The 26651-nt window shown below is 52.9% G+C and overlaps 1 protein-coding gene across 1 annotated transcript; it reads left to right on the forward strand.

Annotated features, from left to right (window-relative positions):
- Positions 1 to 2694: 2694 nt before the first annotated feature.
- LOC142403913 (olfactory receptor 14J1-like) lies at positions 2695 to 3285 on the forward strand. Its single transcript, XM_075490215.1, has one exon. The coding sequence runs from the start codon at positions 2695 to 2697 to the stop codon at positions 3283 to 3285; it is 591 nt and encodes a 196-aa protein (XP_075346330.1).
- The last annotated feature ends 23366 nt before the right edge of the window (positions 3286 to 26651 follow it).

Below are 26651 nucleotides of genomic sequence, written 5' to 3' on the forward strand. Positions count from 1 at the left end.
TCACAGCCCTCGACACGGTAAGTCTGTGGCTGCAGGGCAATGCATCTGCAGTTCCTGGCGAGATCTCCAAAAGCTGGCACATCCCACAGCCTCTGGGATCTTTCAGGAGAACTCTCACAACTTCTCTTCTATGGAGGAGAAGAACAACCTTATGTGGCTTTTCTTCCGCTCTGTCATAGGTGCAAGACATGATGGCTGCCTTCTTCCAGGAAGGACCGCAGGGGTGTGATGCTGGGTGTGCAGGCAGGGGTGCCCAGGGCTGTCCTTCAGAGCCGGGTCCCTGCACCCCAGGGTGCTGCGTGCTGGGGCAGGGATTCAGTTACCTGCCAGGGTCAGCACTCAGCCTGCCCGGGGAGCTGCCCACAGCGCTGTCGGGAGAAGCTGTGGCTGGAAGGAGGGACCCCCGGCAGGGCAAGGTCCTTCTGCTGCGAGGGTCAGGGCTGCTCACAGCTCCAGATCATGCCCAGAGCATTTCTGAGGGGACTTTTCATGAGTACGGTCATGGCAGGGGTTTCCTTCTTGAGTCTGTGCTTTCCTGAATCTGTGCTTCCACTTTGCTCTGGCTCACCTGGGTTGGATGGAAACACAGCCATGCAGCTTAGAGAAGGGGAGGAGGCTTCTACACTGTCACCCTGAGGTGTACTAGGAGCCTCAGCAAGTGCCTTCATCCCCTGCCAGCCTACAGGTAGCACCAGCAGCACCTTTCCAGGTTCCTCAGGGTTTGTATGACCTCTTCTGTAGCCCCTGCACACACAGCGTGGCTGCAGGGCAGAGCCGGGCACACAGGGGCTGGGCTGGGCTCTGTGAGCACTGGCAGGGAAGAGACATGGGGCCAGAGAAACAGCTCCCAGCTGGGACAGCTGCAGGCAGCAGAGATGGGCAGGAAGGGAGGGAACTGCTTATGGAAACCCTGTGGCAGGGGAGATATGGGCACCTCCCGGCCAGCCCTGCGCTGCAGATGCCTCCCCCGAGCAACCCCCTTCATCTCTCCTCTCCCACCCAGCACAGCCCTCAGCCCTCACGGCCATGGGGTCTAGGCTGGGAGTCACCTCTGTGTCCAGCAGACCAGCAGAAGAGGCGAAGGGCATCCATCCCTCCTGCCACGGGCCCATTTCCCACTGACCAGCAATGGGGCTGAGGGCAACTGTCCGGCATTATCACAGTCTGGGAGGTGTTGTGCACAGCTGGGGACGGGTAACGCTGCCCTGAGTGCCCGGCTGCCTCTCCCCTGGCCTCTCTCGGCCAGACCCTCACTGGACTTTGCCTTGTTTCTCCACTTCTCTCTTTTAAATTTCTCTTGTTCTTGCTGTCAGACTCTCTGGGGATGGGAGTTTCAGCTGCAGAGTCCCACACTGATCTTTTGGGTCCCTTCATGCCGGTGTGTCCATGGGAACAGATGTCCCAGCTTCCCTCTCACCTGTGGGGCTGTGGGCAAAGCAGCCTGTGGGGCTGGGGAAAGAGTCCGTTTTCTCTTACTGAGATGCCAGCACTAGGAGGACAATTGGCTATCTCCCAGGGGTGTCCCTCCAGCTGTGAGCTGCCCTCCAGAATGCAGACCTGTGCAGAGCACCTCTTTTTTATCTGAAAGCCCCATGGAGAAGTGCAGAGATACTACAACCAAGGAAATGCTGCAGGGTTGTTGCAATGAGCCACGTGTGTCCTTGGCTAGAAGTGGGGTGCTGAGAACTTGAGAAAGAGTGAGAGATTTCATATTCTGTGGTGGGTCCCTCTGCTCTCAGTAGTGTCTGGTTGTTTTTCAGGGTAAGGTAAGAGTGTGATCGCCCTCCATCTCATGAAGGTGCAAGCCCAGGGCAGCTGGGAACAAGACGGAGGGACAGACCAGCTCCCCTCACTTTGCCAAAACCATTCCTTCTGCCTCGCAGTACTCGCTGGTTCTCCCTGTGTGCAGCAGAAATGCTGAGGGGTTCTGACAATGAAGAACATTCCCCAGGTGAGATGGAGGGAGCTTGAAAAAAACCCCAAACTTTTAAACTGCCTTGTGCCATCCTGGTTCCTTAGCTCTGGTAGTGCAGATGGTGACAGGCCCTTCTGCATTAGGAGCAGTTTCATCTGACACAGCTGAACACCAGGACTGGCCCCTGCCCACACTGGTCCCATGAACTCCCTGCTGCAGAGGCCCTTGTCCTCAGCGCATGCTCACCAGCACCACCCAGAGCTCCAAGCACAGACCTGAAGGAATATCTCCCAGACAGGGAATTGGGGGAACGGGGTGGGGGGGTATCAGGGTGAGGGTTTAGCAGAAAGGCTTTGATTTACCTCAGAGAAGTCTCCCCTAACTCTTCATTAACTCTTCCTCTAAGGACAGAAACCCATGCCCAGAGGCAGCAACCATCCAATATCAGCTCCTTCACCCAGTTCCTCCTCCTGGCATTTGCAGACACGCGGCAGCTGCAGCTCTTGCACTTCTGGCTCTTCCTGGGCATCTACCTGGCTGCCCTCCTGGGCAACGGCCTCATCATCACCGCCGTAGCCTGCGACCACTGCCTCCACACACCCATGTACTTCTTCCTCCTCAACCTCTCCCTCATTGACCTGGGCTCCATCTCCACCACTGTCCCCAAATCCATGGCCAATTCCCTGTGGGACACCAGGGCCATCTCCTACGCAGGATGTGCTGCACAGGTCTTTCTCTTTTCCTTCTTGATAGTAGCAGAGTATTGTCTTCTCACCGTCATGGCCTACGACCGCTACGTTGCCATCTGCAAACCCCTGCACTACGGGACCCTCCTGGGGAGCAGAGCTTGTGTCCACATGGCAGCAGCTGCCTGGGGCAGTGCTTTTCTTAATTCTCTCATTCACACAGTCAATACATTTTCCATACCCCTCTGCCAAGGCAATGCTGTGGACCAGTTCTTCTGTGAAATCCCCCAGATCTTCAAGCTCTCCTGCTCACGTTCCTACCTCAGGGAAGTTGGGCTTCTCCTGATTAGTTGTGGTTTAGCTTTTGGGTGTTTTGTTTTCATCATGCTGTCCTATGTGCAGATCTTCAGGGCTGTGCTGAGGATCCCCTCTGAGCAGGGACGGCACAAAGCCTTTTCCACGTGCCTCCCTCACCTGGGTGTGGTCTCCCTATATGTCAGCACTGCCCTGTTTGCCTACCTGAAGCCCCCCTCCATCTCCCCCCCATCCCTGGATCTGGTGGTGGCTGTTCTGTACTCGGTGGTTCCTCCAGTAGTGAACCCCTTCATCTACAGCATGAGGAACCAGGAGCTCAAAGATGCACTGAAGAAGCTCATTCAATCCTTAGTCTTTCAGCAGCAATAAGCTGCTCATGTCCCTGCACAAGTGATTTCCATTGTATGCGGGGAACCTCCTGTGCTCTGGGAGTTTCTCTGAGATGATTCTGTCCCTCCAGGAATGTCTGCACTCACTCCACTTCTCCAGACCCATGAACCCACTCTGTCTGACACAGAGGTCTTTGCACATTTGTCTGGCACGATGGCCTCCCATGTCACATCTGTATAATAAAGGGGGTTTTCTCAGTGCTGGTGTCTCGAGGTTGTGCTCTCCTTCCAAAGCAGAGGTCAGGAATGGACTGAAGAAATTGCCCCTGTGAGGCCATGCTGCTGTGCTTGGGTTCTCCATGGGCTGAGGGCAGGAGGGCATGGGGCGATGCATTAGCGAAGGAGACCTGGACTGAGCGTTCACTTGTGGGTGCCAGTGCCCCTGGAGATGGTGATGATCAGCAGGGATCTTCCTGGGACTGTCTGCCCGTGGCTCCCATGCACCACAGCCTGCTGGCTCTGCAGAGCAGCACCACCAGCTTGGGGCCCTGCAGGGAGCATGGGAAGGGGGCAGAAGCATCCGATGAGGCCAGCACAGACACAGTCCCCTGGGGAAAGGCTCTCTAGAGGCATGGATGATCCCTGCAGAAGAGCAAAGGCACAACTCTCTAGTTCCAGGGGGAAACTGATGACACAGAGAAACTTATTTCTGCATGCAGCAGCTTGGGACAGGCTGCTCTGTCACTGGGGCAGCAGGAGCAGCCAGAGGAGTCCCAGGGCCAGGAGCTTTGTGCTGGGGAGAGGGCCTGGCACAGAGGGGCTGCCAGCAGTTGGCAACAGGGATCTCCTGGGGTCAAGAGCAGGGGACACAGGGACACACTGGCCTCTGTCTCCTCATGCTGCAGCCCTGGGGCTGATGGGGAGGCTGACCCTCCTCTGCCCGCCAGGAGCTGCTGTGCCCTTCAGAGGGGCTGGGGCTGTGCTGTGGGTGCTCAGAGCTCTGTAGCACCCTGCGGTGGGCACTGCCATGGGGCCAGCCCAGCCTGGGCTGCTGTGCTGTGCTGTGCTGTGGTGGGGAGAGGGCAGGGGAGATGGGGAGATCCGAGGAGGGGCTGGGCTGGGCTGGAAAGTGCCCAGAAAATGCAAAAGTTAGCTGATCTGTGTGCCCATGCAGATTGAGGACACACTCCATTGGGTTTGTGACATAGAGTCTAAGCTCATGGAATGGATCCAGGACATGAAAGGACAGGAGAGAGGGGGCTGGTCTGTGCCCTCGGTGGCATAGACAGACCAGGAAGGTGACCCAGGGCAGTCATCACCCCCCAGCCTCTCTCACCAGCCGTTTCCAGTACTGGCTGCTCACCTCAGGTTTATGCTGGGCTCAGTGCCTGTATCAGGGGAATGCCCAGCCCTGCCCGGTCTCTCTCCTGGCCCAGGCCCTGGCAGGCCCTGGAGCATGGCTGTCTGTGAATCCCCACAGCTGACACGGCCTCTCCAGGACCTTAGGGGAGGCTGCCTAAGAGGAAGGCCATGGGGTGACAAAGCCCCAAGGACTGCTGTGGGCATCATGTCAGAGGGACCGTTCCCCACCCTGAATGCACCCTGTCCTGTGCTGTGCCTGCACAGTGGGGCTGTGGGACCATGTGTGGGGCCGCGGGGCTGGGATGTCCCAGGACAGGGCTCAGACAGGGGCCATGAAGCAGCTGCCAAGGGGATGACAGCAAGGACAGGTACAGACAAGGAATTTATGTACATTGCATTTGCTGTGCAGTTATGATTTTGGGAAAGGCAAAGGTCACCTGGAGTTGATGCCTGCATGAAAAGTCAAGAGTGAAATGAAGAGCTTTAATGGCTGTGTTAGAGACCAAGGCTGAACAAGGGAAATGCAGGGCTGCTGCTGACTGAGGAGGGTGATTTAATAACAGCAGACACTGATGCTGGGGCTGAGGCACTCAATGCCTTCTGTGCCTGAGTCTTTACTGAAAAGGTCTCCCAGGCCTCTGTGCTCAATGAAGGGGTTCAAGGAGGAGGAGAGCACGTATTGGCAGAGACCTCATGAAACCCCAGAAGGACAAATGGCAGTTTCTGCCCCTGCAGGGGACTCAGCGTGGTGATGGCACAGGCTGGGGGCTGCCTGGCTGGGAGCAGCCCTGTGGGAAAGGTCTTGGTGGGCAGGGAGCTGGACAGGAGGCAGCCGTGTGTCCTGGCAGCAAGGGAGGCCAGCAGGGTCCTGGGCTGTATGACCAGGAGCACGGCCAGGATACCGAGGGAAGGGATTCTCTGGAATGTTCCATCCAGAATTCACATCCCCAATTCAGGAAAATATTGGCAAGCTGGAGAGGGTTTAGCAAAGGGCCCTCAGGACAGCCAGGGACTGGAGCACTTTGCCTGTGAGGAGAGGCTGAGGGAGCTGGGCTTGTCCAGCCCAGAGAAGGGAAGGCCGGGGAGCCTCACCCCATCCTGCCAGAACCTATGAGGAGGTCATGGAGAATGCAGAGCCAGGCTCTTCACCATGGCACATTGTAGCAGGACAAAAGACAATGGGAGGAAGGTGAAGGAGGAGAGGTTCAGCCAGGACATAAGGAAAGCTTTTTTTCCCCATGAGCTCTTGCAAGTGCTGGAACTCACCCAGAGAGGTTGTGCAGTCTCTGTCCTTGGGGGTTTTCCAACTCAGAGTGAATCAAGCCTTGAACAACTTGGTCTGACCCTGTTTCTGACAGGTTGCACTGCAGACTTCCTGAGGTCCCTTCCAACCTCAGCTCTCTTATGACCCTATGATGATGTTGGGCCCTATTTTAACTGGACCAGAGCAGATGTTGATGGGTGTGAATGTTCCTGTGCTGTAAGTTACCATCCAAAAAAACCATCTCAAGCAGTGAAGAGAGGTTGACACCTCAGTGTGACTTGCTCTGGGCAAAGACTGAGGAGTCCTGGGGAGGGAAGGGTTTGGGGGCAAGCAGCTCTGTGCAAGACACAAAACAATCCTGTTGTAATGCCTGTCAGATGTCAGTTAATGTCAATAGAAATGAAAGTAAGGAGAACTGAAGAGAAAGAGCCAAAGCAAATGTGTCAACGCCCTGTTCAGCTTTATTTCAGTCTTTAGGGGGATTTCCTTTTATCGAAAAGGAAAGTGTCCAGAACTGGGAATGGATGTAGGACACAAATGCCTTCAGGTACAGGGACACAGACACCCGGTGCCAGTGGAGATGCCCCGGGAAGCCCTGCCCAGCCTCCACCTGCAGCTTGCAAGGTGCTCTGCTCTGCCACAGGTCCTCTCTGATAGACGCCAATGCCAGGCCAGCTGCCTGGAAAGGTGCACACGGGTTTTTGTTTGTTTACATTTAAAATAACATACCAGCTCATTTTCTTGAACTGAATCATTTGAGTACTTTTAAGAAATGGCAATGTTTTCCCACCATGACAGAATGGGAATTTCCTGGAAGTGTGCTAATGGCAGGAGAAGAACTATTGATCTTCCCCTGTACATGTATTTACGATTCCTCTGTCTATTATGTCATCTCCCTCGTCATTCAGGTGTTCCCACCTCTCCTGATTCAGTAGCCATGCCTAAGGACATCTTTTCCGTAGACTATGTGGACGTATGCCCTTCCCATTGCTCTCAGGTTTCCTCCTCCACTTGCTCTTTGGTACTTCAGATGCCTCTCAACTGTCTGGTTTCTGCTCTGAGCTTCAGGGACTTAGAAAGTTGCCCCATCTTTCAGAAGTCTAATTACCTCTTTAGTCAACACCTTAATTGTGTTTATATCTATCCTTTCTTATGTCTCTGTCTCAAACTGTTCTTGTACGGAAATCCCTTGTGAAAGGTGGGCCACGTCAGATGCTGCTTAGACTTGGCATACAGCTGAGGAGACATTTTTAAACTTTATTAAATTATATCATGTTTAATTTTTGTTTCCTGGCAATGAAGAGAAAGCTTTCTGTGCCTGTGTGCAGCCAGGTCTCTAAGGAAAGCAGGCGGGAGCTGGTGCAAAGGAGCTGTACCATCCAGCTGCAGCCCTCAGTGGAGAAGTCTGATGTGAGGAAAAGTGATGCAAGTCCCAGATGGCCGATGAGGGAAGTCATGGGGTGGGGGAAGTGAGGAGTAAGGTTGTCCTTACAGTGTTGGACCTCCAGGGACTGCTTCTCCTGCCTGTCCAGATGCCTTCAGGAGACCCTGTGGATCAATAACCATTGTAGAATGCTGCTGTCACTTCTTCTATAAACTGAAACAGGATAGAAAATATCCTTCAAATAAAAAATCCTCCTTTATGAAATCTTCCTTAAAGTCTTCATCATTTACTACCTAACTGAAACCTCTCCAATTAGGTGAACAAGTCTTGAGGACTTGAAGAAAGTTATGGGAAGAGACATGGCTCATTAGGGCTTTCTGTATTTTAATAAGCCCCATGGCGTGTTTGGTGCTGAGTCCATGAACTTCAGGTACTGAGAAGTGACTGAAGAAACCTCTCAAGAAGTCAAAGTCAGAAGCAAAGCCCAAAGTACCTGGAAGCATTAATGGGCCCCTCTGAGGGCCATTAGTGACAAAGCCTCCCAAGGGACTCGTTAGAGCAGGTAATTGGAGGCCATGATGACAGGCAGGCAAAGGCAAAGTGCAGGCAATGCTGATGCTGAGGAAACCCTTGGCTTGTTGGATGAAAGAGGATGGCCACTGCCCTGACCCCCAGCCCCTGGGAAGGGAGATCCAGTCCCTCTGGTGTGACTCAGGGCTCTTCCTTGTGATGTAGGGAGTGCAATGCCAAGTGAAGGACAATGGTACGACACCTCCCAGTCTCCCCGGGGTGGGTGTGAGGAGGCAATGAGACCCCATTACCATGAGGACGATGTGTCTCCTCTTAGGCCTTTGTGGCAGGGACATCAGCCATAGCCAAGGGGACAAAGACCTCGGTTCTGTCAGGGCCTTTCAGCCTTGCCAGCGCCCTTGGCCATCTGCACCACACGCCTTCCTACACTGTCCCATGCCTCTGCCTGTTTCCCTGAAGGCTGCAGACACCCAACGTGCTTCCCCACCTTCTTCTCACCCCAGTATGTCCCTACCTGTGCTGCTGTTTCTCCATCCTCGCCAGCTCTTCCTTGAAACACAAAGCCATGGGCTGATCCACATTCCCTCTGGGTGACTTTTTGCACCACAGCACTACCTTCAAGATGACAGTTCTTTATCCTGAGGTGCACTCTGGACCTCCACAGCTGCAGCTTCTGGTGCTTTTCCTTTCTCATGCTGTTTCCCACTACGAAAAAACGTGCCATCATCTCTGAAAGCAATTTTCAAGCTGTCCCAAGCTACCACTATTCTTCCCTCAGCCTCCACTTCACCAGGCTAAAGAAGCCCTGGTCTCTCAGACTCTCCTCACATGACCACAAAGCATCTCTTGGCAGACTTTCTCTGCCCACGTAACAGTTCATCCCCCTTCCTCCAGAACGGGAGCCCCACACTGGGGCACACTACTGCAGATGTGGCCACAGCAGTGTTGAGTCAAGATGGACAATACCTCCCCTTGCCTAGGTGGCCACACTCCTCCCAGTGCAGCCCAATGTGCTCATGGCCATATTCCTGTGTAGCACCACTGCCTGCTATGGCATTCCTAGTAATGCCCAAACCCTTCTCCTTGAGGTTGCTCCTCAACCAGTCATGTCTAAGCCTGCCTTGATGGACGGGTGGTGTGGTTTAACCCTGGTAGACTGCTCAGTCCCACACAGCCGCTCACTCACTCATGACATCCTATGGTATGGAATATCCCTTTGGTCAGTTGGGGTCAGCTCTATCCCCTTGCAACTTCTTGTGCCCCCCCAGCCTACTTGCTGGTGGAGCAGCATGAGAAGCAGAAAAGGCCTTGATGCTGGGCAAGCACCGTTCAGCAGTAACTAAAACATCGCTGTGTTATCAGCACTGTTTTGGTTCACAGATCCAAAGAACGGTACTATATGGGCTGCTATGATGAGAATTGTGGTGCCTCTAACAAGATCACAGCAATAGGAATGAAAGGACATGACAGCTAATAAGTAAAATGAGGAGAGCAAAGTTAAATGGAATTGCAGTGGGAAAGCCTGATGCTCTGCCTTGGGATAGATGATGAGCCTGTTGAGAGCTTGTGGGTGAGGATTAGCAGGCAGACCAACATGGGTGACCTTTCAGTGGGTGTCTGTTGTTGAGTGCTTGATCAGGAAGAAGGAGATGAGCCCTTCTTCAGGCCACTGGAAGAAGCCTCATGTTCTCACAACCTGGTTCTCCTTGTCTTGGCATTGAACCACCTTGGTAGCTGCCTGAGGAGCAAGATAGCAAGGCACAACCATCCCAAAGGCTTCTGGAGGACATCGATGATAACTTCCCAAGTGTGCAGAGATGGGCTTAGGAAAGCCAAAGCCCAACTCGAGCTGAATCTGGCTAGCATCCTGAAGGAGAACAAAACCAGTTTCCACAACTACATAAAGAGCAAAAGGAAGACTATGGAAAATGTACGTGGTATATGGTCCAGGATATGGAAAAGCCCAAGATAGTCAATGTCTTCCTCACCTCAGTCGTTCCTGCTAGGACTGGCCTTCAGGCATCCCAGGGCCCTGAGACCAGGGGGAAATGTGGAGCAAGGAAGACTTAGCCTTGGTGCAGGAGTCTTAGTTTAGGGAACATTTAAACAAACTGAACATACCTGAGCCTATGGGAACTGAGGGGATGCACCCACGAGTGCTGAGGGAACTGGCTGATGTCACTGCGAGGCCACTCTCGATTCTCTTTTAAAGGTCATGGTTACTGGGAGAGGTTCCTGAGGAGTGGAAGGAAGCCAGTGTCAATCCTGCCTTGAAGAAAGGCAAGAAGGAGGATCTTGGGAGCTGTCAGCCTGTCTCCTCTAGCATCCTCCTGGATGCGCTGATGAAGTATCGATTAGATAAGGGGAAAGTGAGGTGGACTGAGAACTTACCAAGTAACCAGGGCCAGAGCGTTGTGACCAGCAGCTCAAAGCCCAGCAGGAGCTGTGTTGCAGGGCTCCAAAGCTCAGCCCTCAGTCTGGGAGCTGCCAGCAGACAGTGCCAGTGGCTGCAGCACCCCCGAGCCCATGAGCAGCAGCAAGTCCTTTTCTGACCATGGAGAGCTGTGCTGGCTGCCAAGGAGCTGCTGGGAGCACTGGGTTGGCACTGCTCACCAAACATTTCCCCCCCAGGTGTCTCTTGGGTCCCTGGAACCACCACAGTGACAAGGGGGAGAGCCCTGTCCAGCTCGGGGCTGGGGCTGGAATGAGGAGATTGGGTCTGCAATGATGCTCCTGGGGCACCTTCTCCTGGCTGTTCATGCAGCGACAAGCCGGGCTGGATGTTAGGCCTGAGGGACTCTTCTTGAGGGCCTCCAAGGGCATGGGGATGGTCTACAGTTTCCCAAGTTCTCCTCTGTATGCTGAGCCCTGCAGAGGACCCAGGAGAGGTCTTGTCCTTCCTGTGGTCACAGCTGGACACTGGCTGAGGAGCTTTGTCTTGGGGTAGCTTTTGGGGTACGGGCTGACACGCAGGGTGGGGAAGGTTGTCTCAAGGACACATGCTGGTCACAGGGACTGAAGGACCACAGCAAAATGATGTGGCTTCTGGGTCAATACTGCCTTCAGTGCAAGCCCTCACACAGGGTCCCATCTTCCCCCTCATTCCACCCTTCAGGGGGACAATGGCACTAAGAGATGGCAAGTGGTGGACACCAATCCTCCTCCAGCCACTTCCCAGGCCTGGTGGAGCACCAGGACAGCAAAGACTTCTGGCTCTGCATCGTGAGCATGCTTTAGGATAGGCGAACACTGGGTATTATCTTGGAGTAGCTGAACACCAGCATTTTTCTCTCAGAGGACATTTCCAGCCCTGGTCAGCTCCTGTCTGATCTCTCCCCATCCCTCCTCTGAGCTGGCCTGGTGCTCCCAGCCCCTTCTCTATGCTCCTCACAGGGCCCCAAGCTGGCAGTGATGCTCTGCAGAGCAAGTGGGCTGTGGGACCATGGAGTGAGTCCACACTGGCTGTGCTGGTCAGGGAGGGAAGCAGATGCAGCTGGGTGGGCTGCAGTGCCACTGAGCTCCTTGCCAGGGGTCTAAAGCTGTGGAAGGAGGTCAGATCATGTCTCGTGCATTGCGATGTTTTCCAGTGTGCCAAATGAACCATCCTTGGGCTTTGGCTGAAGGAGATGTGAATCACCCTCCAGTCTAGTTCTTCCGATCTTGCTGGGTCCCCACGGCCTCCCCTGGGATGGCAGAGCCCTTGTTTGCTTGTGGATACTTAAATATAGTGCTTTGCCTTGGGGTGACTCCACCTTGGACGGTCCCTTCTTTTAGGATGGCCGCCCCCAGGCACATCATTTCCTTGTAGAAGCCCTCTTCTTCAGAAGTCCTGGGGACTCCAGTTTCCCCTCTAGAAAGCTGGGCAGCTACCATTCAGCTCTGCTGCATGCGGGAGAGCCCTGGGCAGGAAATTTGGAGCCCATTCACCATCTCCCATGACAGGGGCCACACGCAGATGAGAGCTAAGTACAGCCCTCATTCCCCAAAATGTCTTCCAGTGCCCTCTCCCCGTGAGCCCACTGAGAACCAAGCTCAGCAACAGGCCATGGTGAGTGCAGTTCCTGGAGCCTAGTCCTGACTTCAGCAAAAAGAAGAGCCCAGCCTTCAGGAGCTGCCATGGGGACACACCATTTATTACAGAGATGCTCCTCAGGAAGCAAGCTCTGACCCATTTCCCAAAGACAGGCACAGCGAGGCCATGCTTCTAGAGACGTGGGATGAATACAAATATGCCTGTATGACCATGATCATCATGGGAAAAACTGGAATTAACCAGTGAGGAGAGATGGGCAGCTTACTGCTGCTGAAGATGAAACCATTGAAATAGTTTCCTCAGGGAATCCTTGAGCTCCTGGTTCCTCATGCTGTAGATGAGGGGGTTCACTGTTGGAGGCACCACCGAGTACAGAACAGCAACCACCAGATCCAGGGATGGGGAGGAGTTGGAGGGGGGCTTCAGGTAGGCAACCATCCCGGTACTGACGAGCAGGGAGACCACAACCAGGTGAGGGAGGCACGTGGAAAAAGCTTTGTGCCGTCCTTGCTCAGAGGGGATCCTCAGCACAGCCCTGAAGATCTGCACATAGGACAGCACAATGAAAACAAAACACCCAAGACCAAGGACAAAATTGGTGACAATAAGCCCAACTTCCCTCAGGTATGAACGTGCACAGGAGAGCTTGAGGATCTGGGGCACTTCACAGAAGAACTGGTCCAGGGCATTGCCATGGCAGAGGGGTAGTGCAAATGTATTGGCCGTGTGCAGCACAGCATAGAGAAACCCACTGCCCCAGGCTGCTGCTGCCATGTGGACACAAGCTCTGCTGCCCAGGAGGGTCCCGTAGTGCAGGGGTTTGCAGATGGCAACATAGCGGTCATAGGCCATGACGGTGAGCAGATAAAACTCTGCTGACATCAAGAAGATGAAGAAAAAGACCTGTGCAGCACATCCTGCGTAGGAGATGGCCCTGGTGCACCACAGGAAATTGGCCATGGATTTGGGGACAATGGTGGAAATGGCTCCAAGGTCAAGAACAGAGAGGTTGAGGAGGAAGAAGTACATGGGGGTGTGGAGGCGGTGGTGACAGGCTACGGTGGTGATGATGAGGCCGTTGCCCAGGAAAGCAGCCAGGTAGATGCCCAGGAAGAGCCAGAAGTGCAAGAGCTGCAGCTCCCGCGTGTCTGCAAATGCCAGGAGGAGGAACTGGGTGGTGGAGCTGCTGTTGGACATCTGCTGCCTTGGGGCATGGGGGGCTGTTGAGGAAAGCAAAGGGAGTGAGAAGTTAGGACAGACTTTTCAAGGAAGAAAATGAGAATCTGTCTTTTTTGCATTTTCTTTATTTTCTTTTAGCTACTCCTGTCCTACCTGGGGAGTCTTCTTCAGAGTTGGAAATCCTCAGCATTTCTATCGTGAGACCTGAGTAGCAAAGGTTCACTGTCACTCAGTGCAGGCTGTGTGGAGCTGGTCTATCTAGGGTCTTGTTCCCAGCTGCCCTGCGCTCATGTGTGCTTGAGTTGGAGGATGATTGCAGTCCTATATTCCCCTTAAAAGAAACCACACCCTGCTGAGAGTCTGGACTCAAAGCTCAGATCTCCAAACTTTCACAGGGTGTCTGAGGGTGGCCTCAACACTCCCCTTCTAGGCCAAGACACACAGGGCACCTTTCAGCTGCCAGCCTACAACTGCTCAACACCATTTCCATGGTTTTAGCACCTCTGGGGCTCCTTTATGGGTGTCTCAGGTATCACACAGATGCTGTGAGACAGCTGTGTCTGGTGTCAAGCTCACAGCCAGGCAGGACACTGCAGGGAAATGGTCAAGTGTTCTGCAGAGAGGATCTCCTTTGGGGAGAGCCATTCGTTTCACAAGCCCACAGGCCACAGTTCCTGGAGCCCCATGGGACAGAAGGGGGCTGGGACACCTCACCCCCACACAGACCCCTGCCTAGGCAGCCTTGAAGGGTCAGTGTCAGAAACTCCCCCAACCCCACGGAGCCCAAAGGCAGGAACAGGAGCAGCATAGGAGGGAAAGTGGGAAATGAAAAAGCTGCACCACAATCCTTCTGCGAAGAGAGGCAAGAAGAGAGACAAAGGCACTTGAGAACGTCGTCACCGTAACCAGCCGTGCACACAGCCTCACATACAGCCATGCTGCACGGCAGTCACACTCGGTCCCTGTGCTCTGCAGAGGGAAATGGGCACTTGGCTGGAGAGAGGCACCTCTCCTCTGCTGGAGCTCTGGCTGCAGAGGGGACGGCTGATGCCTGGTGCCCCACGGCCATGAGGGCAGAGACTTTGCTGGGTCAGAGAGGAGGCAAGGGGGCTTGCTCAGCGGAAGGTGACCACACTGGAGGGGGTGACAGGGAGTTTTCCCAATTCTCCTTCCCATGACATTACTATGTTTAGTTTTCTCTTCTTCTTCCTTGCCCAGCCCTCTGCTTCTTGCGCCTCTTCCACCTGCTTCCCTGCCCCACATCGTATTCCTCACAGCAAATTCTGAGAGACCCCATCCCACCGTCTGTGCACTCAGTTCTGCCCTACAGAACACTCCCCGTGGGAGGGCACTGTCTAGGGACATCTCCCTGCTTGCAGGTGGTAAAGAGCAGGTCAGAGAAACCGTGATGTTGCCAGCAGAGGTGATGCTGGTGCTGCCTGTAGGCTGAGGGGTAGGTGAAGGCAGTTTATGAGGTTCCCAGCAGACCTTCTGATCATGTAACGGTTCAAGAATCCCAGTCACTTCTGAGAAGTGGCAGCTCCTTTTCCCTTTACAGCCCCACAGCATGAAATTGAAGCCTAAGAGAAGCACCTTCCTTTCCAGGTAGCCCCTGCCTGCACCTTCCTCTTGAAACATCCCCTTGGAAATGCCCTGGGGCTGATCTGGAGCTGTGAGCAGCCCTGACCCATGCAGCACCCTCTTGAGAGCAGAAGGACCCTGCCCTGCCCTGCCGGGGGTCCCTCCTTCCACCCACAGCTTCTCCCCACAGCACTGTGGGGAGCTCCCTGGGCAGGCTGAGTGCTGACCCTGGCAGGCAGCAGAGTCCCTGTCATGGCAAACAGCACCCTGGGGTGCAGGGACCCTGCTTGGAGCCTGGGGCAGCCCTGCCTGCACACCCAGCTTGGCACCCCTGCAGCCATCCCTGGGAGGAAAGAGCCATCATGCCCGGTCCCTCTGATGGTGCAGCAGGCAGCATGCTCCTCTGGAGCATGTCCTCTTTCTCCTCCACACCAGGAAAGCCAGGAGAGGCATCCTGGCAGGTCGTATCAGCTGTGACATGTGCCAGGTCTAGCAGACACTTCCAGGGACTCATCTGCATTGCCCTGCAGCCAGAGACTTACCGTGTCAAGGGCTGTGAAGATTTCTCCAACAGTGAGCTCTCACCTCTCCTCCCACACCAGACTGCCTTTAACCTCTCTCACTTCTCTTGTCTGCCCTCAGTGCCTGCAGGCAGTGCCCTCAGCCCTGCTGCCCTTTGCAGAGGAGCTGCTCCTGGGCAGAGCTGTCTCTCTGCAGCGCTGCCCGCTTGCCAGGAGCTCCCTCCATGCCAGGAGCCCAGCCCAGCTCAGCAGCAGAGGACCAGCCCAAGGCAGCACTTTCTCTGCCCCCTCTGGGCTCCCTCCAGGTGTCCCTGGGGCTGCAGGGGAACCTGCTGGGAAACAGGCTGAAGGCAGCACTCATGTTCCCTCCCTCAGATGGGGAGAGACACTTCTTTCCACAAGTGTCATTTCTCCTCTCAGAGACAAAGTTCCATCTAAATATCACCTTTTTTGGTCTCATTGTTAGACAGGGCTCTCAGACAGTGGCAGGCAGGGATCTCCCTTACCCCTGCTGAGGGAAGGGATTCCGCTGAGTCCATGGAGCATCTCATCCTGCGTTTCCATTCCTAGTATTTGAAGGAGACTCAGCTCCCTCCCATGCCTGCCACAAACCCACAGGAGGTGGGATTCCTCTGGCCTCTGTCCAGGAGTGCACAACATAGGCACCTGCATGGGAGCTCCTTCTCTCAGCTCCCTTGCTAATTAATGCAGATGGAGGGCAGCAGTGAGGTGTTCAGATGCAAATACCTGGTGACATTAGCGTTGCCAGTGGTGGCCCAAGATACCTGCAGGTAACTGCAAGCTCTAATGGAGAAGTTCATAAAGCAGGGCAACATGTCAGGGATCATACATGAGCCTGGTAGGAAATTCCTTTGGCCAAGTGAAATGACAGCTGCTGCCCAAATAAAGGCCAAAAGAACCTTTTCCCACTCAGTATGTTCATGGCAGTTTATAGAAGTGTTCATATGAACGACTGCAGTCATGTCCCATAGGGAGAGCAGGACACAGCACTGAGCCGTGTTGAACCTCATACAATTGACCTCAGCCCATCGACCCAGCCTGTCCAGATCCCTCTGCAGAGCCTTCCTGCCCTCAGGCAGATCAACGCTCCCGCACAACTTGGTGTTGTCTGCAAACTTACTGAGGGTGCACTCAATGCCCTCATCCAGATTACTGATAAAGATATTAAAGAGAACTGGCCCCGGTACTGAGCCCTGGGAACACCACTTGTGACCGGCCGCCAACTGGATTTAACTCCACTCACCACAACTCTTTGGGCCTGGCCATCCCGCCAGCTTGTTTTCCCAGAGAAGCTCATGCTCCTCCAAGGCATGAGCAGCCAGTTTCTGCAGGAGAATGCTGTGGGAAACATGGTCAAAGGCAGACAACATGCACAGCCTTTCCCTCATCCACTAAGTGCGTCACATTGTCGTAGAAAGAGGTCAAGTTAATTGTGTAAAAGTCTATTTGTACTTTACAATTAAAAATAAAGTGTATCCCATCCCAGGTAGAAGCAAGTTTTCTGTTCTTCTCCTCCTGCAGCGGCACCATAAAGAACATATCTTTTACATCTCCTACCACCATCTGGGGGTGAGTGGCAGCTTGGAAGGTGGCCGTTGATGTACCAGTGTTTGGGACGGCAGCTGTAGGAGGAGAAGTGTTTGCATTTGACTTTCTGTAGTCTGTACTTAGGCACCATCTCCCATCTGCTTTTTAACTGTCACACTGGGGAATTACATGGGGAGAGCGTTCGGGAGGTAATGTGTCTTTTTTCTAGGTCAGCTGTGACCTCCACAATACCCATCCCAGCAGCGGCAGAGAGAGGAGAGTGAGGGACATGGGTTATTGTTGAGTCAGGCAGCGTGGGGGCAGCTCACAGCAGTGAACTCTGCCAGTTCACTGACACCCATGGGGAGCTGCTCATTTTCACTCCGCTAACCAAGGACACTCCCGGCAGCCACAAGACCAAACACCACTGTCCAGTCCTTTCCAAACTCGTCCTTGTCATACCTCAAAGCCCAAACCATTTTCCTTCCCTGAAACTACTGCTAACTGGTGCCTTGATATCCTTTTCTCCCCTGGCAATCACCAGTTTACTTTAGCTATGGGGCACATTTCACTTTGGCCTGTAAATCCTGTTATTTAACCCTTTCTTGGGCAGCCTTAACATTATTTCTTTGGGCATCCAAACTTGAAATTATTAACATTTTATCTCCCATATATATTGAAAATGTTACTAGTAATCATTGACAGCCCTAGTAATCTTTCTACTAGTAATCTTTCTACTTCTACTAGTAATCTTTGGGACATAGATAAGAGAGCCATCTGTGTTATCCCATTGATGAGCTTCCATCAGGGGGTTCATGAGATCAGGGCAAGTGTCTGGGGTTCTGGGGAGCCTGTCTTACTTGCCGGAGTACGTACTTACGTACTCTGCTGTCTGCATCAGCTTGGGATTGTCCTGCTGGTGTCGGTTCATCCCTCCCCATTTCTCGACGATGATTTACAGTGCTGTGCACTAAGTCTGCCCAGGTCGGGATGGGTCAAAGCTGGGCTTGGCTGCCCTGAACCTCCGGAGCGTGATGTTGTATGTTTTGTCTTATTTCATCCCTCTTTGCAATGAGGTACGATTGTCAGGCAGCAGGGGCTCCCCTTAGCAGGGGTCTCATGGCTGGGGGGTCTACACGGGCAGAGAGAGGGTAATTACCATGTGCACCCCTGTCGTTCACAGCCTGCAGGCAGGCTGCTTTTGTAACGGCAGTAGAAAGCTCGCTTCATGATCGTATTGGCATAGCAGAGGCTCCCCTCTATCCCAAGGCTCTGTGCCCCTGCCCAATAAGCTACTCAGCGTGTAATGGAGTGTGGCTCAGCGTTAGGGGCTGCTCCCTCGTTCAAGAACACTCCTGGTCCCCCAAAGCCATCCGCTTTGCCTTGCTCTAACATCATATGCTCTCCTCCGGTTAAGGAGGCACAGCACATATATTCAGTCTCGCTCTCGCCAGGCTTCCGCCCATATTTTTCATGCAGATTGGCCAGTTGAAGGGGGTCCCATGGAATGGTCCTTGTGCTATTTCTCTGGTTGCCCCCTTGAGGTCCAGCAGATACCTCAGTTTTAATAACAGGGGCTACCTTAAATTCTGATTCATCTCATTCACTCTCATCCCTAAGTTCTTGGTTGGGGTTCTCCCAAATATCTCCATCCCAATCTTCTGGGGGGACACAATTAGCTTACGAATTTTTAGAGGATCTGGTGTGTTGGGGGGCCTGAATTATCATGAGTTCCAGTTTATCCCCTACCTTCCTGCGTTTTTCTTTCTCCTCCCCCAGTTGTTTCTACAATTGACCTATTTGCAGAGATAGCAGCATTTCTGGTCGCTTTCTCTGTTCACCCTCACCTTGTAACACTCCCATTTCCTGATCTTTACATTCCTTACACTGATACGCAGCTCCCAAACACGTTATCAACTTTTCGCATATTATTCCCTTCTCTTTACCATGTTTCCTTTTCCCTACTGCAAGGTCTAATTGTTTCTCCATCCAATTCCAGTTTTCCCGCTTTTCATGCACCCAATCATCCACATATTTTGGTGAAGGGTTAAATTTGTGCCTCCATAATTATTCAAGGACTGAGTCCGCCACACTGCAGACTACACCAGTTTTTGTCGCAGGTGAATTATTAAGAGAAGTCATTGCTGTGGGGTTTACTAAAATATTTTATTAATTATTAAACGATGATCAAATGACAATGAATTGATGATTGAATGAAAAATAAATTATAATCAAATGGTGATTAAGCAATAATTGAATAGTAATTGAACAGTACTTAAACAGTGATTTGACAATGATTTGACAATGATTGACATGATAATTTAGATGATAATTTAGATGGTGATTAGACAGTGATTTAGACAATTATTTAGACAGTAGTCAAACATTCTGCTACTGACTACATTTCTAATATTTAAGCTATGGCTGGATATATAAATAAATGTTGCTAGCATACAATATACGTTTAGGCCTAATGTAAAATGTCACCTGCCTCGTTATAGATATCAGGTACCAGGTAAGTTGTCACTCAGCCTTGAGGAGTACCCTTGAGAAGTGTCCCTGCTCAAAGGGCAGATCATCACCATGCAACCTGTTGCCGTACAGGAGAGCTCAATGGGCTTGGGGAGGCTACAAATATTTATAGCACACAGGGATGGACTCGTAGTCAAACCCTCCTTTGGCGTCTGTGCAGGAGGGCAGCTGTAGCAGTTTTACTTCTGTCCACTCCCAGCTCGGGCTGGTACTCTTGGCTCCTGATGAGATGTGGCCGAGACTCCTTAGTGGCTGAGAAGATATGGCCTAGCACAGCTCTCACAGTTTGCACAGCAGGACTGATTTCAGTCAGGGCCACTTGTCGGTGATGCTTGAACCAAAGTACTGTTCACTAATTCAGAGTGGGTGCACCCGTCACGGTGTCCTGAACCACTCTCCACTCTTATGTCCCTTTGCCTGCTGGCTCCTCACAGCCTCTCCTGGCATTGCAGAGTCCTCAGTAGCCCATGGGCTCCTCAGGTTCACCTTTTCCTCTGGAAGAACCTACCTTATGACATTACACATTTTATGAGGAGCCACTCACTGCCCACCCAGACTCATACGTTTTCCCTGGGGTTTCCCTGACGCCTCCTGGCAGTTCCTGATTTCTCTCCAGGCCAGCATCTGCCATCATCCCCACCAGAGGTGTGACAGTGCCAGGCAGATAAGTCAAAGACCAGTTGCTGTCTTCTCGGACATGTGCAACCAAGAAGGGAGCTCTCCATCCAACCCTTGGTGCCTAATATATCACGGTGGGACTCTTAGCTTGTCCCCCTGAATCTGTCGGAAACCCCAGAAGAGCAAGAGGCCTGTTTTGGGAGCAGCTCCTTGGGTGTATTCCTGACACCAGCCTTGGAAGAGGCACCCGGTCGTCTGGCCCTGTCCCGAGGAGCCCCTTTGGTGACGGAGGTGCTGGCAGGGAAGCCAGCTCTGACACAGTGGTTCACATGGCCTGCTCCTCCTGCAGCCACAGGCATGCCACTGTGGAGGCAACAGGACTGTCACAAGTTACATGAGACCTTAGGGCTTACACAAACGCAAGGGCACAGCAGGAGAGGGTGGAAGAGAGGAGGCACCAGCACAGAAAATACCAGGTCCTGCTATTGTCCATGTCCACAGGGGGGAAGAGAGGAGGCACCAGCACGGGAAAGACCAGGTCCTGCTGTTGTCCATGTCCACACAAGATATAAGTGATGGGAGCTGTGGCAAATAATTTTCTGCTGGTTTCTTTATTGTGTTTATCACAGGGAGCCTGGCTCCATATGCATAAGAGATCTTTGTGCAAAAAAAAAAAAAAAAGCAGGAAGGCAAATAGAGTCTTATTTAAAGGGAAATTATATCATGAAAGCTATAAAAAAAAGAACTAACAAAAGAAAGAAAGAAAAAAAAACAAAACAAAAGTTTTGGCTTTTCCTATGATACCCTGGGAGTGCTGTGAAGATGAGCATCTTATTGCTGCTGCAGTAGGATGTATTGAAATAGTTTCCGCAGAGCATCCCTGAGGTCCTGGTTCCTCATGCTGTAGATGAGGGGGTTCACTGCTGGAGGCACCAGTGAGTACAGAACTGCCACCACCAGATCCATGGATGGGGAGGAGATGGAGGGGGGCTTCAGGTAGGCAAATGTGCCAGTGGTCAGAAACAAGGAGACCACGGCCAGGTGAGGGAGGCACGTGGAAAAGGCTTTGTGCCGTCCCTGCTCAGAGGGGATCCTCAGCACGGCCCTGAAGATCTGCACATAGGACAGCACAATAAAAACAAAACATCCCAAAAAATGAAAACTGCTAACCACAAGAAGCCAAACTTCCCTGAGGTAGGCAGCTGAGCAGGAGAGCTTGAGGATCTGGGGGATTTCACAGAAGAACTGGTCCAGGGCATTGCCTTGGCAGAGGGGTATGGAAAATGTATTGGCCGTGTGCAACACAGCATTGAGAAACCCACTGCCCCAGGCAGCTGCTGCCATTTTCAGACAAGGTCTGCTGCCCAGGAGGGTCCCATAGTGCAGAGGTTTGCAGATGGCAACGTAGCGGTCGTAGGCCATGATGGTGAGTAGATACAATTCTGCTGACATCAAGAAGGTAAACAGAAAGAGCTGGGCAGCACATCGAGAGTACAGAATGGCCCTGGTGTCCCACAGGGAACTGGCCATGGATTTGGGGACAGTGGTAGAGATGGAGCCCAGGTCAATGAGGGAGAGGTTGAGGAGGAAGAAGTACATGGGGGTGTGGAGGTGGTGGTCACAGGCTACAGCAGTGATGATGAGGCCGTTGCCCAGGAGGGCAGCCAGGTAGATGCCCAGGAAGAGCCAGAAGTGCAAGAGCTGCAGCTCCCGCGTGTCTGCAAATGCCAGGAGGAGGAACTGGGTGATGGAGCTGCTGTTGGACATCTGCTGCCTCTGGGCATGGGTGACTGTTGAAGGAAGAAAACACAGTGACAATTAGGGGAGACTTCTCTGAGCAAAATCAAAGCCATTTCTCATAGAGCCATTTCCCATATTGTCTCTCTCCATTCAGGAAGACCTTTGGCATGTCCCTTTCACGAGCTTTGGCTGGTGCTGGCTGAGGGTGCCCCAGGGAGCAGGAGGTTCTGCTGTGGCCTCTGGAGGAGTCAGTCCTGCCCTACAGCAATAGCTAAATAGAAACATGGGATGATCTCAGATTAAATCCACTTGTGATATCAAAGCGCTTTTCAGCATTCTTGCTCCCAATTCACCTGACTGCAGAGCAGACCTGTGGGGATTGTGCTTTGTGTGTTCTGTTCTAGTTGCCCCACCATTGATGAGGAGTGTTTTTAATGCAGAAATCCCTGGCACTTCTGCTGCACTGCAAGTGAAATCTTGTGGGTCCTGAGAGGCAAAGGGACTGTCCCTTAGTGCAGAGTGAGGACAGCCAGTCTGTCCATCAGCCCTGATCTCAGCTGCCCTGTGCTGGCAGCTCTTTCAGCTCGAGGACCATTGCACTCGAGTGTTCCCCCGAAAAGAAACAGGACACTGCTGGGAGCAGAGGAATCCAGTTTCTGAGTACAGATCTCCAAACCCCTCACCCCATTGTACCTGTGGAGGATCTCAGCTCTCCCCTCCCAACCAGGGACACAGAGGGCTCATTACAGCTGCCCACATACAGCCGCCCAGCAGCATTTCAATGGTCTTAGCACTGAGTTGTCTTCTCCATGGGGCTCCTGCATAACATAGAGATGCCATGGGAGAGCTTTGCCCTACTGGAGGGCAGCCTGCAGCCCAGCAGAACCTCCCAAGGAAAGAGGCAGCTGTCCTAAATTTGTTATGTCCTAAAAGGAGGGGGAGATGTGTGCCAGCCCCACACCCTGCAGTACCCAGAGCCCCAAAGGTTAACAGGGTGCGAGTTGGATGCTTTTCCTCCATGGGCAGATGTGCGTGACAGTACACACAGTGTTGGTGTCTGAGCTGCAGTTGAGCCCTCACCCCTCCCACACCAGTGAGTGTAACAGTAAGAACAAGGGTGGCAGGGAGGAGAGGAGACCATGCCATAGTACCCCTGCCAAGGGAGGCAGGAGAGGGAGACACAGTCAGAGACTTGAGGTTTTCTCCTCTTTGAGAGAGAACTGGGGTCTCAATGAGACTGGGGTCTCATTGCCTACTCCAGAGCAGAGAAATAAATTCCCATCTTCCACTGCCCACTCAGACAACCAAGAGAAGAAAACTCAAAGCACAGACTTCTTCCCTTTCAGGTACTCCCCTACCTTGATATCCATCTTTAAAATGATTCTCTGCGAATGTCCTCCACATGATGTAGAAGTCTGACAGCAGCCCTGACCCATGCTGCACCCTTGGGACAGCAGAAGGACCCTGCCCTGACGGGTGTGGCTCCTTCCACCCACAGCCTCTCCCTGCAGTGACATGGGGAGCTCCCCGGGCAGGCTGAGTGCTGACCCTGGCAGGCGGCAGAGTCCTTGCCCAGCACACAGCACCCAGGGGCACAGGGACCCTTCTCGGAAGGACAGCCCTGGGCACCCCTGCCTGCACAGGTGCCTTCAAAACCCTGGAGCAGCCCCCAGGAGAAGGCAGCGGTCATGCCCTGTCCTACTGACGGTGCAGCAGGGAAGCCCTGCTCTGCAGCATGTCCTCCTCCTCTATTCTAGGGAAACTGTGAGAGTCCTCCTGAAAGATCATATATGCTGTGGCATGTACCAGCTTTTAGATATCCCTCCAGGAACACCAGCTACATTGTCCTGCACCCAGAGACTTACCACGTAGAGGGCTGTGAAGATCGCTCCCCACCAGTGAACTCTCAGCATCCTCCTGCTCCAGACTGCCTTTACGCTCTCTCTGCCTTGCTCCTCTCCCCTCTGCACCTGCAGGCAGTGCCCTCAGCCCTGCTGCCCTTTGCAGAGGAGCTGCTCCTGGGCAGAGCTGTCTCTCTGCAGCGCTGCCCGCTTGCCTCTCCTTGATGAGCTCCCTCCATGCCAGGAGCCCAGCCCAGCTCAGCAGCAGAGGACCAGCCCAAGGCAGCACTTTCTCTGCCCCCTCTGGGCTCCCTCCAGGTGTCCCTGGGGCTGCAGGGGAACCTGCTGGGAAACAGGCTGAAGGCAGCATTCGTGTTCCCTCCCTCAGCTGGGGAGAGACACTTCCTTCACTTATCAGGAAAAGACTTGGGCATGAGAATCCTCTTTTTTTGTCCCATCATTAGACAGGACACTCAGGAAGGTGACAAGGAAAGATTTCCTTTCTCCAAGCTGGGGGGATATCCTCGGTTGAATGAAATAGGCTTTTCATTCTGGCTTTGTAGTCCTAGGGCTAGAAAGACATGCAGCTCTTTTTTGTCCCTGCCATACCTCTGCTCTGAAGCAAAGCCTTTGCACACACGGGGCCTTGGGCGCTTGGTATCAGGTTTCCTGATGGCAAGTACGAGCTTGCCTGGTTCCACAGCATATGTGCTTCATCCCAGATGTGCAGCAATGCCCTCAGCCAGGGGCACAGACAGGAAGCACTGGAGCTGTTACTGAGGAGACAGAGCTGTGACATGGTTGCAGAGCTCAGTACATCTGGTCTTTGAGGACAGCATCCTCCAAGCTCAGCAAGAGACCAGACCGAAACTCAGTCTAAACTTGGAAGGCAACTGAAGGGCAACATAATGAGTGTTCCCTACTGCAGGAACAGTTGAAGAAGAGACAAAGATACTGTGTGGCCACTGCTGACTTTAGTAAGAGCAAGCGTAGATAGACCTGAAATTCTCTGTGTCCTCTTTGCTACAGTCTCCACCTGCAAGGTCTCCCAGGCTGCTGTAACTCAGGGCAGCTCTTGGGAGATCAGCCAGCGGTGGATGGGCATCAGGTCAGGGATCACTTGAGCAAACACAATCCTTACCAGTCTATGGGACAGGAGGGTCGGCATCCCAGGGAGCTCAGTGAGCAGGCCAATGTCACAGTGAAGACCCTCTCCATCATCTTTGAAAGGTCATGGAATCTGTGGGAACTCCCTGACAAGGGGGAAAATACAGGCGTTGCATGCACCTTTCAAAAATGCCCAAAGGATGTGCAGAGGAGCCAAAGGTTGTGCCCCAGATCGTGTTCACTCAGATCCCATTTCCGGGTGTCTGAACGACAAGATGACTGGATTTACTGAACGTAGCTTGTCTCTCACCATCCTCTTTGCTTTCTGTGATGAAAGGACAGGATTGCTGGACACAGGGAGACCAGTGGCTGTCTTTTAACCTGGAAGTCAGTGAAGTTTTCAACATCAGCGCCCCCCGCGCCAATATTCTTGAGCCCAAGTCAGGATATGATGGTCTGAATGGGTGAATAAGTAGATGGGTAAATAACCAGATGGATGATCGGGCTCAGAGGGACGTGATCAATGCGTGATGTTCTGCCCGGAGGCATCTAGCTAGTAGGGTCCTGCAGGGATCTGTGCTGCCTCCTGCCTGTTTAACGTCTTTTAAATGACCTGGAGGAGAGGAGAGAGAGCTTTTTCATAGCATTTGTAGATGACACCATACTGAGGAGAGGAGACACTACACTTGAGGGCAGGCCTGCCATACCAAATGACAGAGACAGGCCAGAGGGATGGGCAAAAAGTAAAATCATGATGTCCAATAACGACAACTTTGAAGTCCTGCCTTGAGGTGCACTTGTCCCATGCAATGAGAGAGGCCAGGGGCTGTGTGGCTGGGTAGCAGCTCTGCAGGAAAGGCTCTGGTGGTCCTTGGATTTCATTAGGCAAAACAGGAGCCATCAGCAAAGAAGGCCAAATGCATCCTTTGCTTCTCTTTTCCTTCTTTGAAATTACAAGTGCTTCTCTTTTATAATTCTCTACCCTCTAGAAAAAACGGTGTACCCTATCAAACCTTTCCCCATTGGCCATGTATTTCTTGTTTTGGACCTTCTTATGGTATTTCTGAGGTCATTTCTGTGGTATTCTCCACCTTGGGTAGCAATTCCATTAAACCCATAGTTTTCTTTCTTTCTACCTGCAATTCCCCACATTGTTATCTTGTTTCAGGCACTGGCCCACAAACCTTCAATGCTGACATGTTGGAGTTTCAGTCCAGAGGGACCTTGACACACTTGTGGACTGGGCCAACAGAAACCTCCTGCAGTTTTACAAGGCGAAGGGGGCAAGGTCTGCACTGGGGGCAGAATAACCTCGTGCATCAGGACCGGCTGGGACCCGACTGGCTGAGGAATGCCCTGGGGAGAAGGGCGTGGGAGCTGTGATGGATGCCATGTGAGCCAGTGGGTTTCCCATTTTGAAAGGAGGCTGCAGAAACTGGAGAAGGTCCAGAGGAAGTCTGTCATGATGGGCTTAGGGGCCTAAAGCACATGAGCTGTGTGGAGAGGCGGAGGCAGTTGGGCCTCCTTAGTCTGCTGAAGGGGAGGCACAGGGCAGGCTAAAGCAGGCGACACCTCCCTGGAGAGGTGGCGGAGCCAAACTCGTCTGCAGTGGCAGAGGGTCTGGCAGAGGCCACAGCCACAAAGTGCCTCCTGGGAGCTTCAAACTGGGCCTTAGGAAAAGCAGACTGGGAGGGTGGTGCTGCACTGCAGCAGGAAAACAAGAGACTCTCTGTGATCTCCGTCTTTGGAGGATTTCAGGTTTCAGATCCACAGAGTAACGGCCAGCTTGACCCTGGGGTTGGTGATACCCCACCCTTTGGTGGGAGGCCAGCGTTACAGAAATGGAGACAAGGCAGTTGCCGAGCTCCTTGAACCCAGGAACTGGTATGCCATGCCAGCTGAGATTCCTGGAAACACCTAAGCTTTTGTCCAGAGAAGCGTGATTCCTCTTTACGTGTCCTGGCCAGTCTCCTGACCCATGTGGTGCTTTAGGCTCTGAAGAGAATCAACCCCACTTTTCTACTAGGTTCACTTCGTTTTACATGCTGAAACGCAGGGTAGATGAAGGGAGCTCAGAGCTTCCAGGATCCCTCCTCCACAGTACCAGTCTTCAGAGACTGGAAATGCAGGTAACGGTCTTGTGTCAGTGTACTCCACATCAAAAT

This window comes from Mycteria americana, unplaced genomic scaffold (genome assembly GCF_035582795.1).
Source record: "Mycteria americana isolate JAX WOST 10 ecotype Jacksonville Zoo and Gardens unplaced genomic scaffold, USCA_MyAme_1.0 Scaffold_46, whole genome shotgun sequence".
Lineage (NCBI taxonomy): Eukaryota > Metazoa > Chordata > Aves > Ciconiiformes > Ciconiidae > Mycteria > Mycteria americana.

Bases quoted from the DNA above. Each gene is read 5' to 3' on its own strand.
- LOC142403913 (XM_075490215.1), top strand. From the start codon at position 2,695: ATGGCCTACGACCGCTACGTTGCCATCTGCAAACCCCTGCACTACGGG.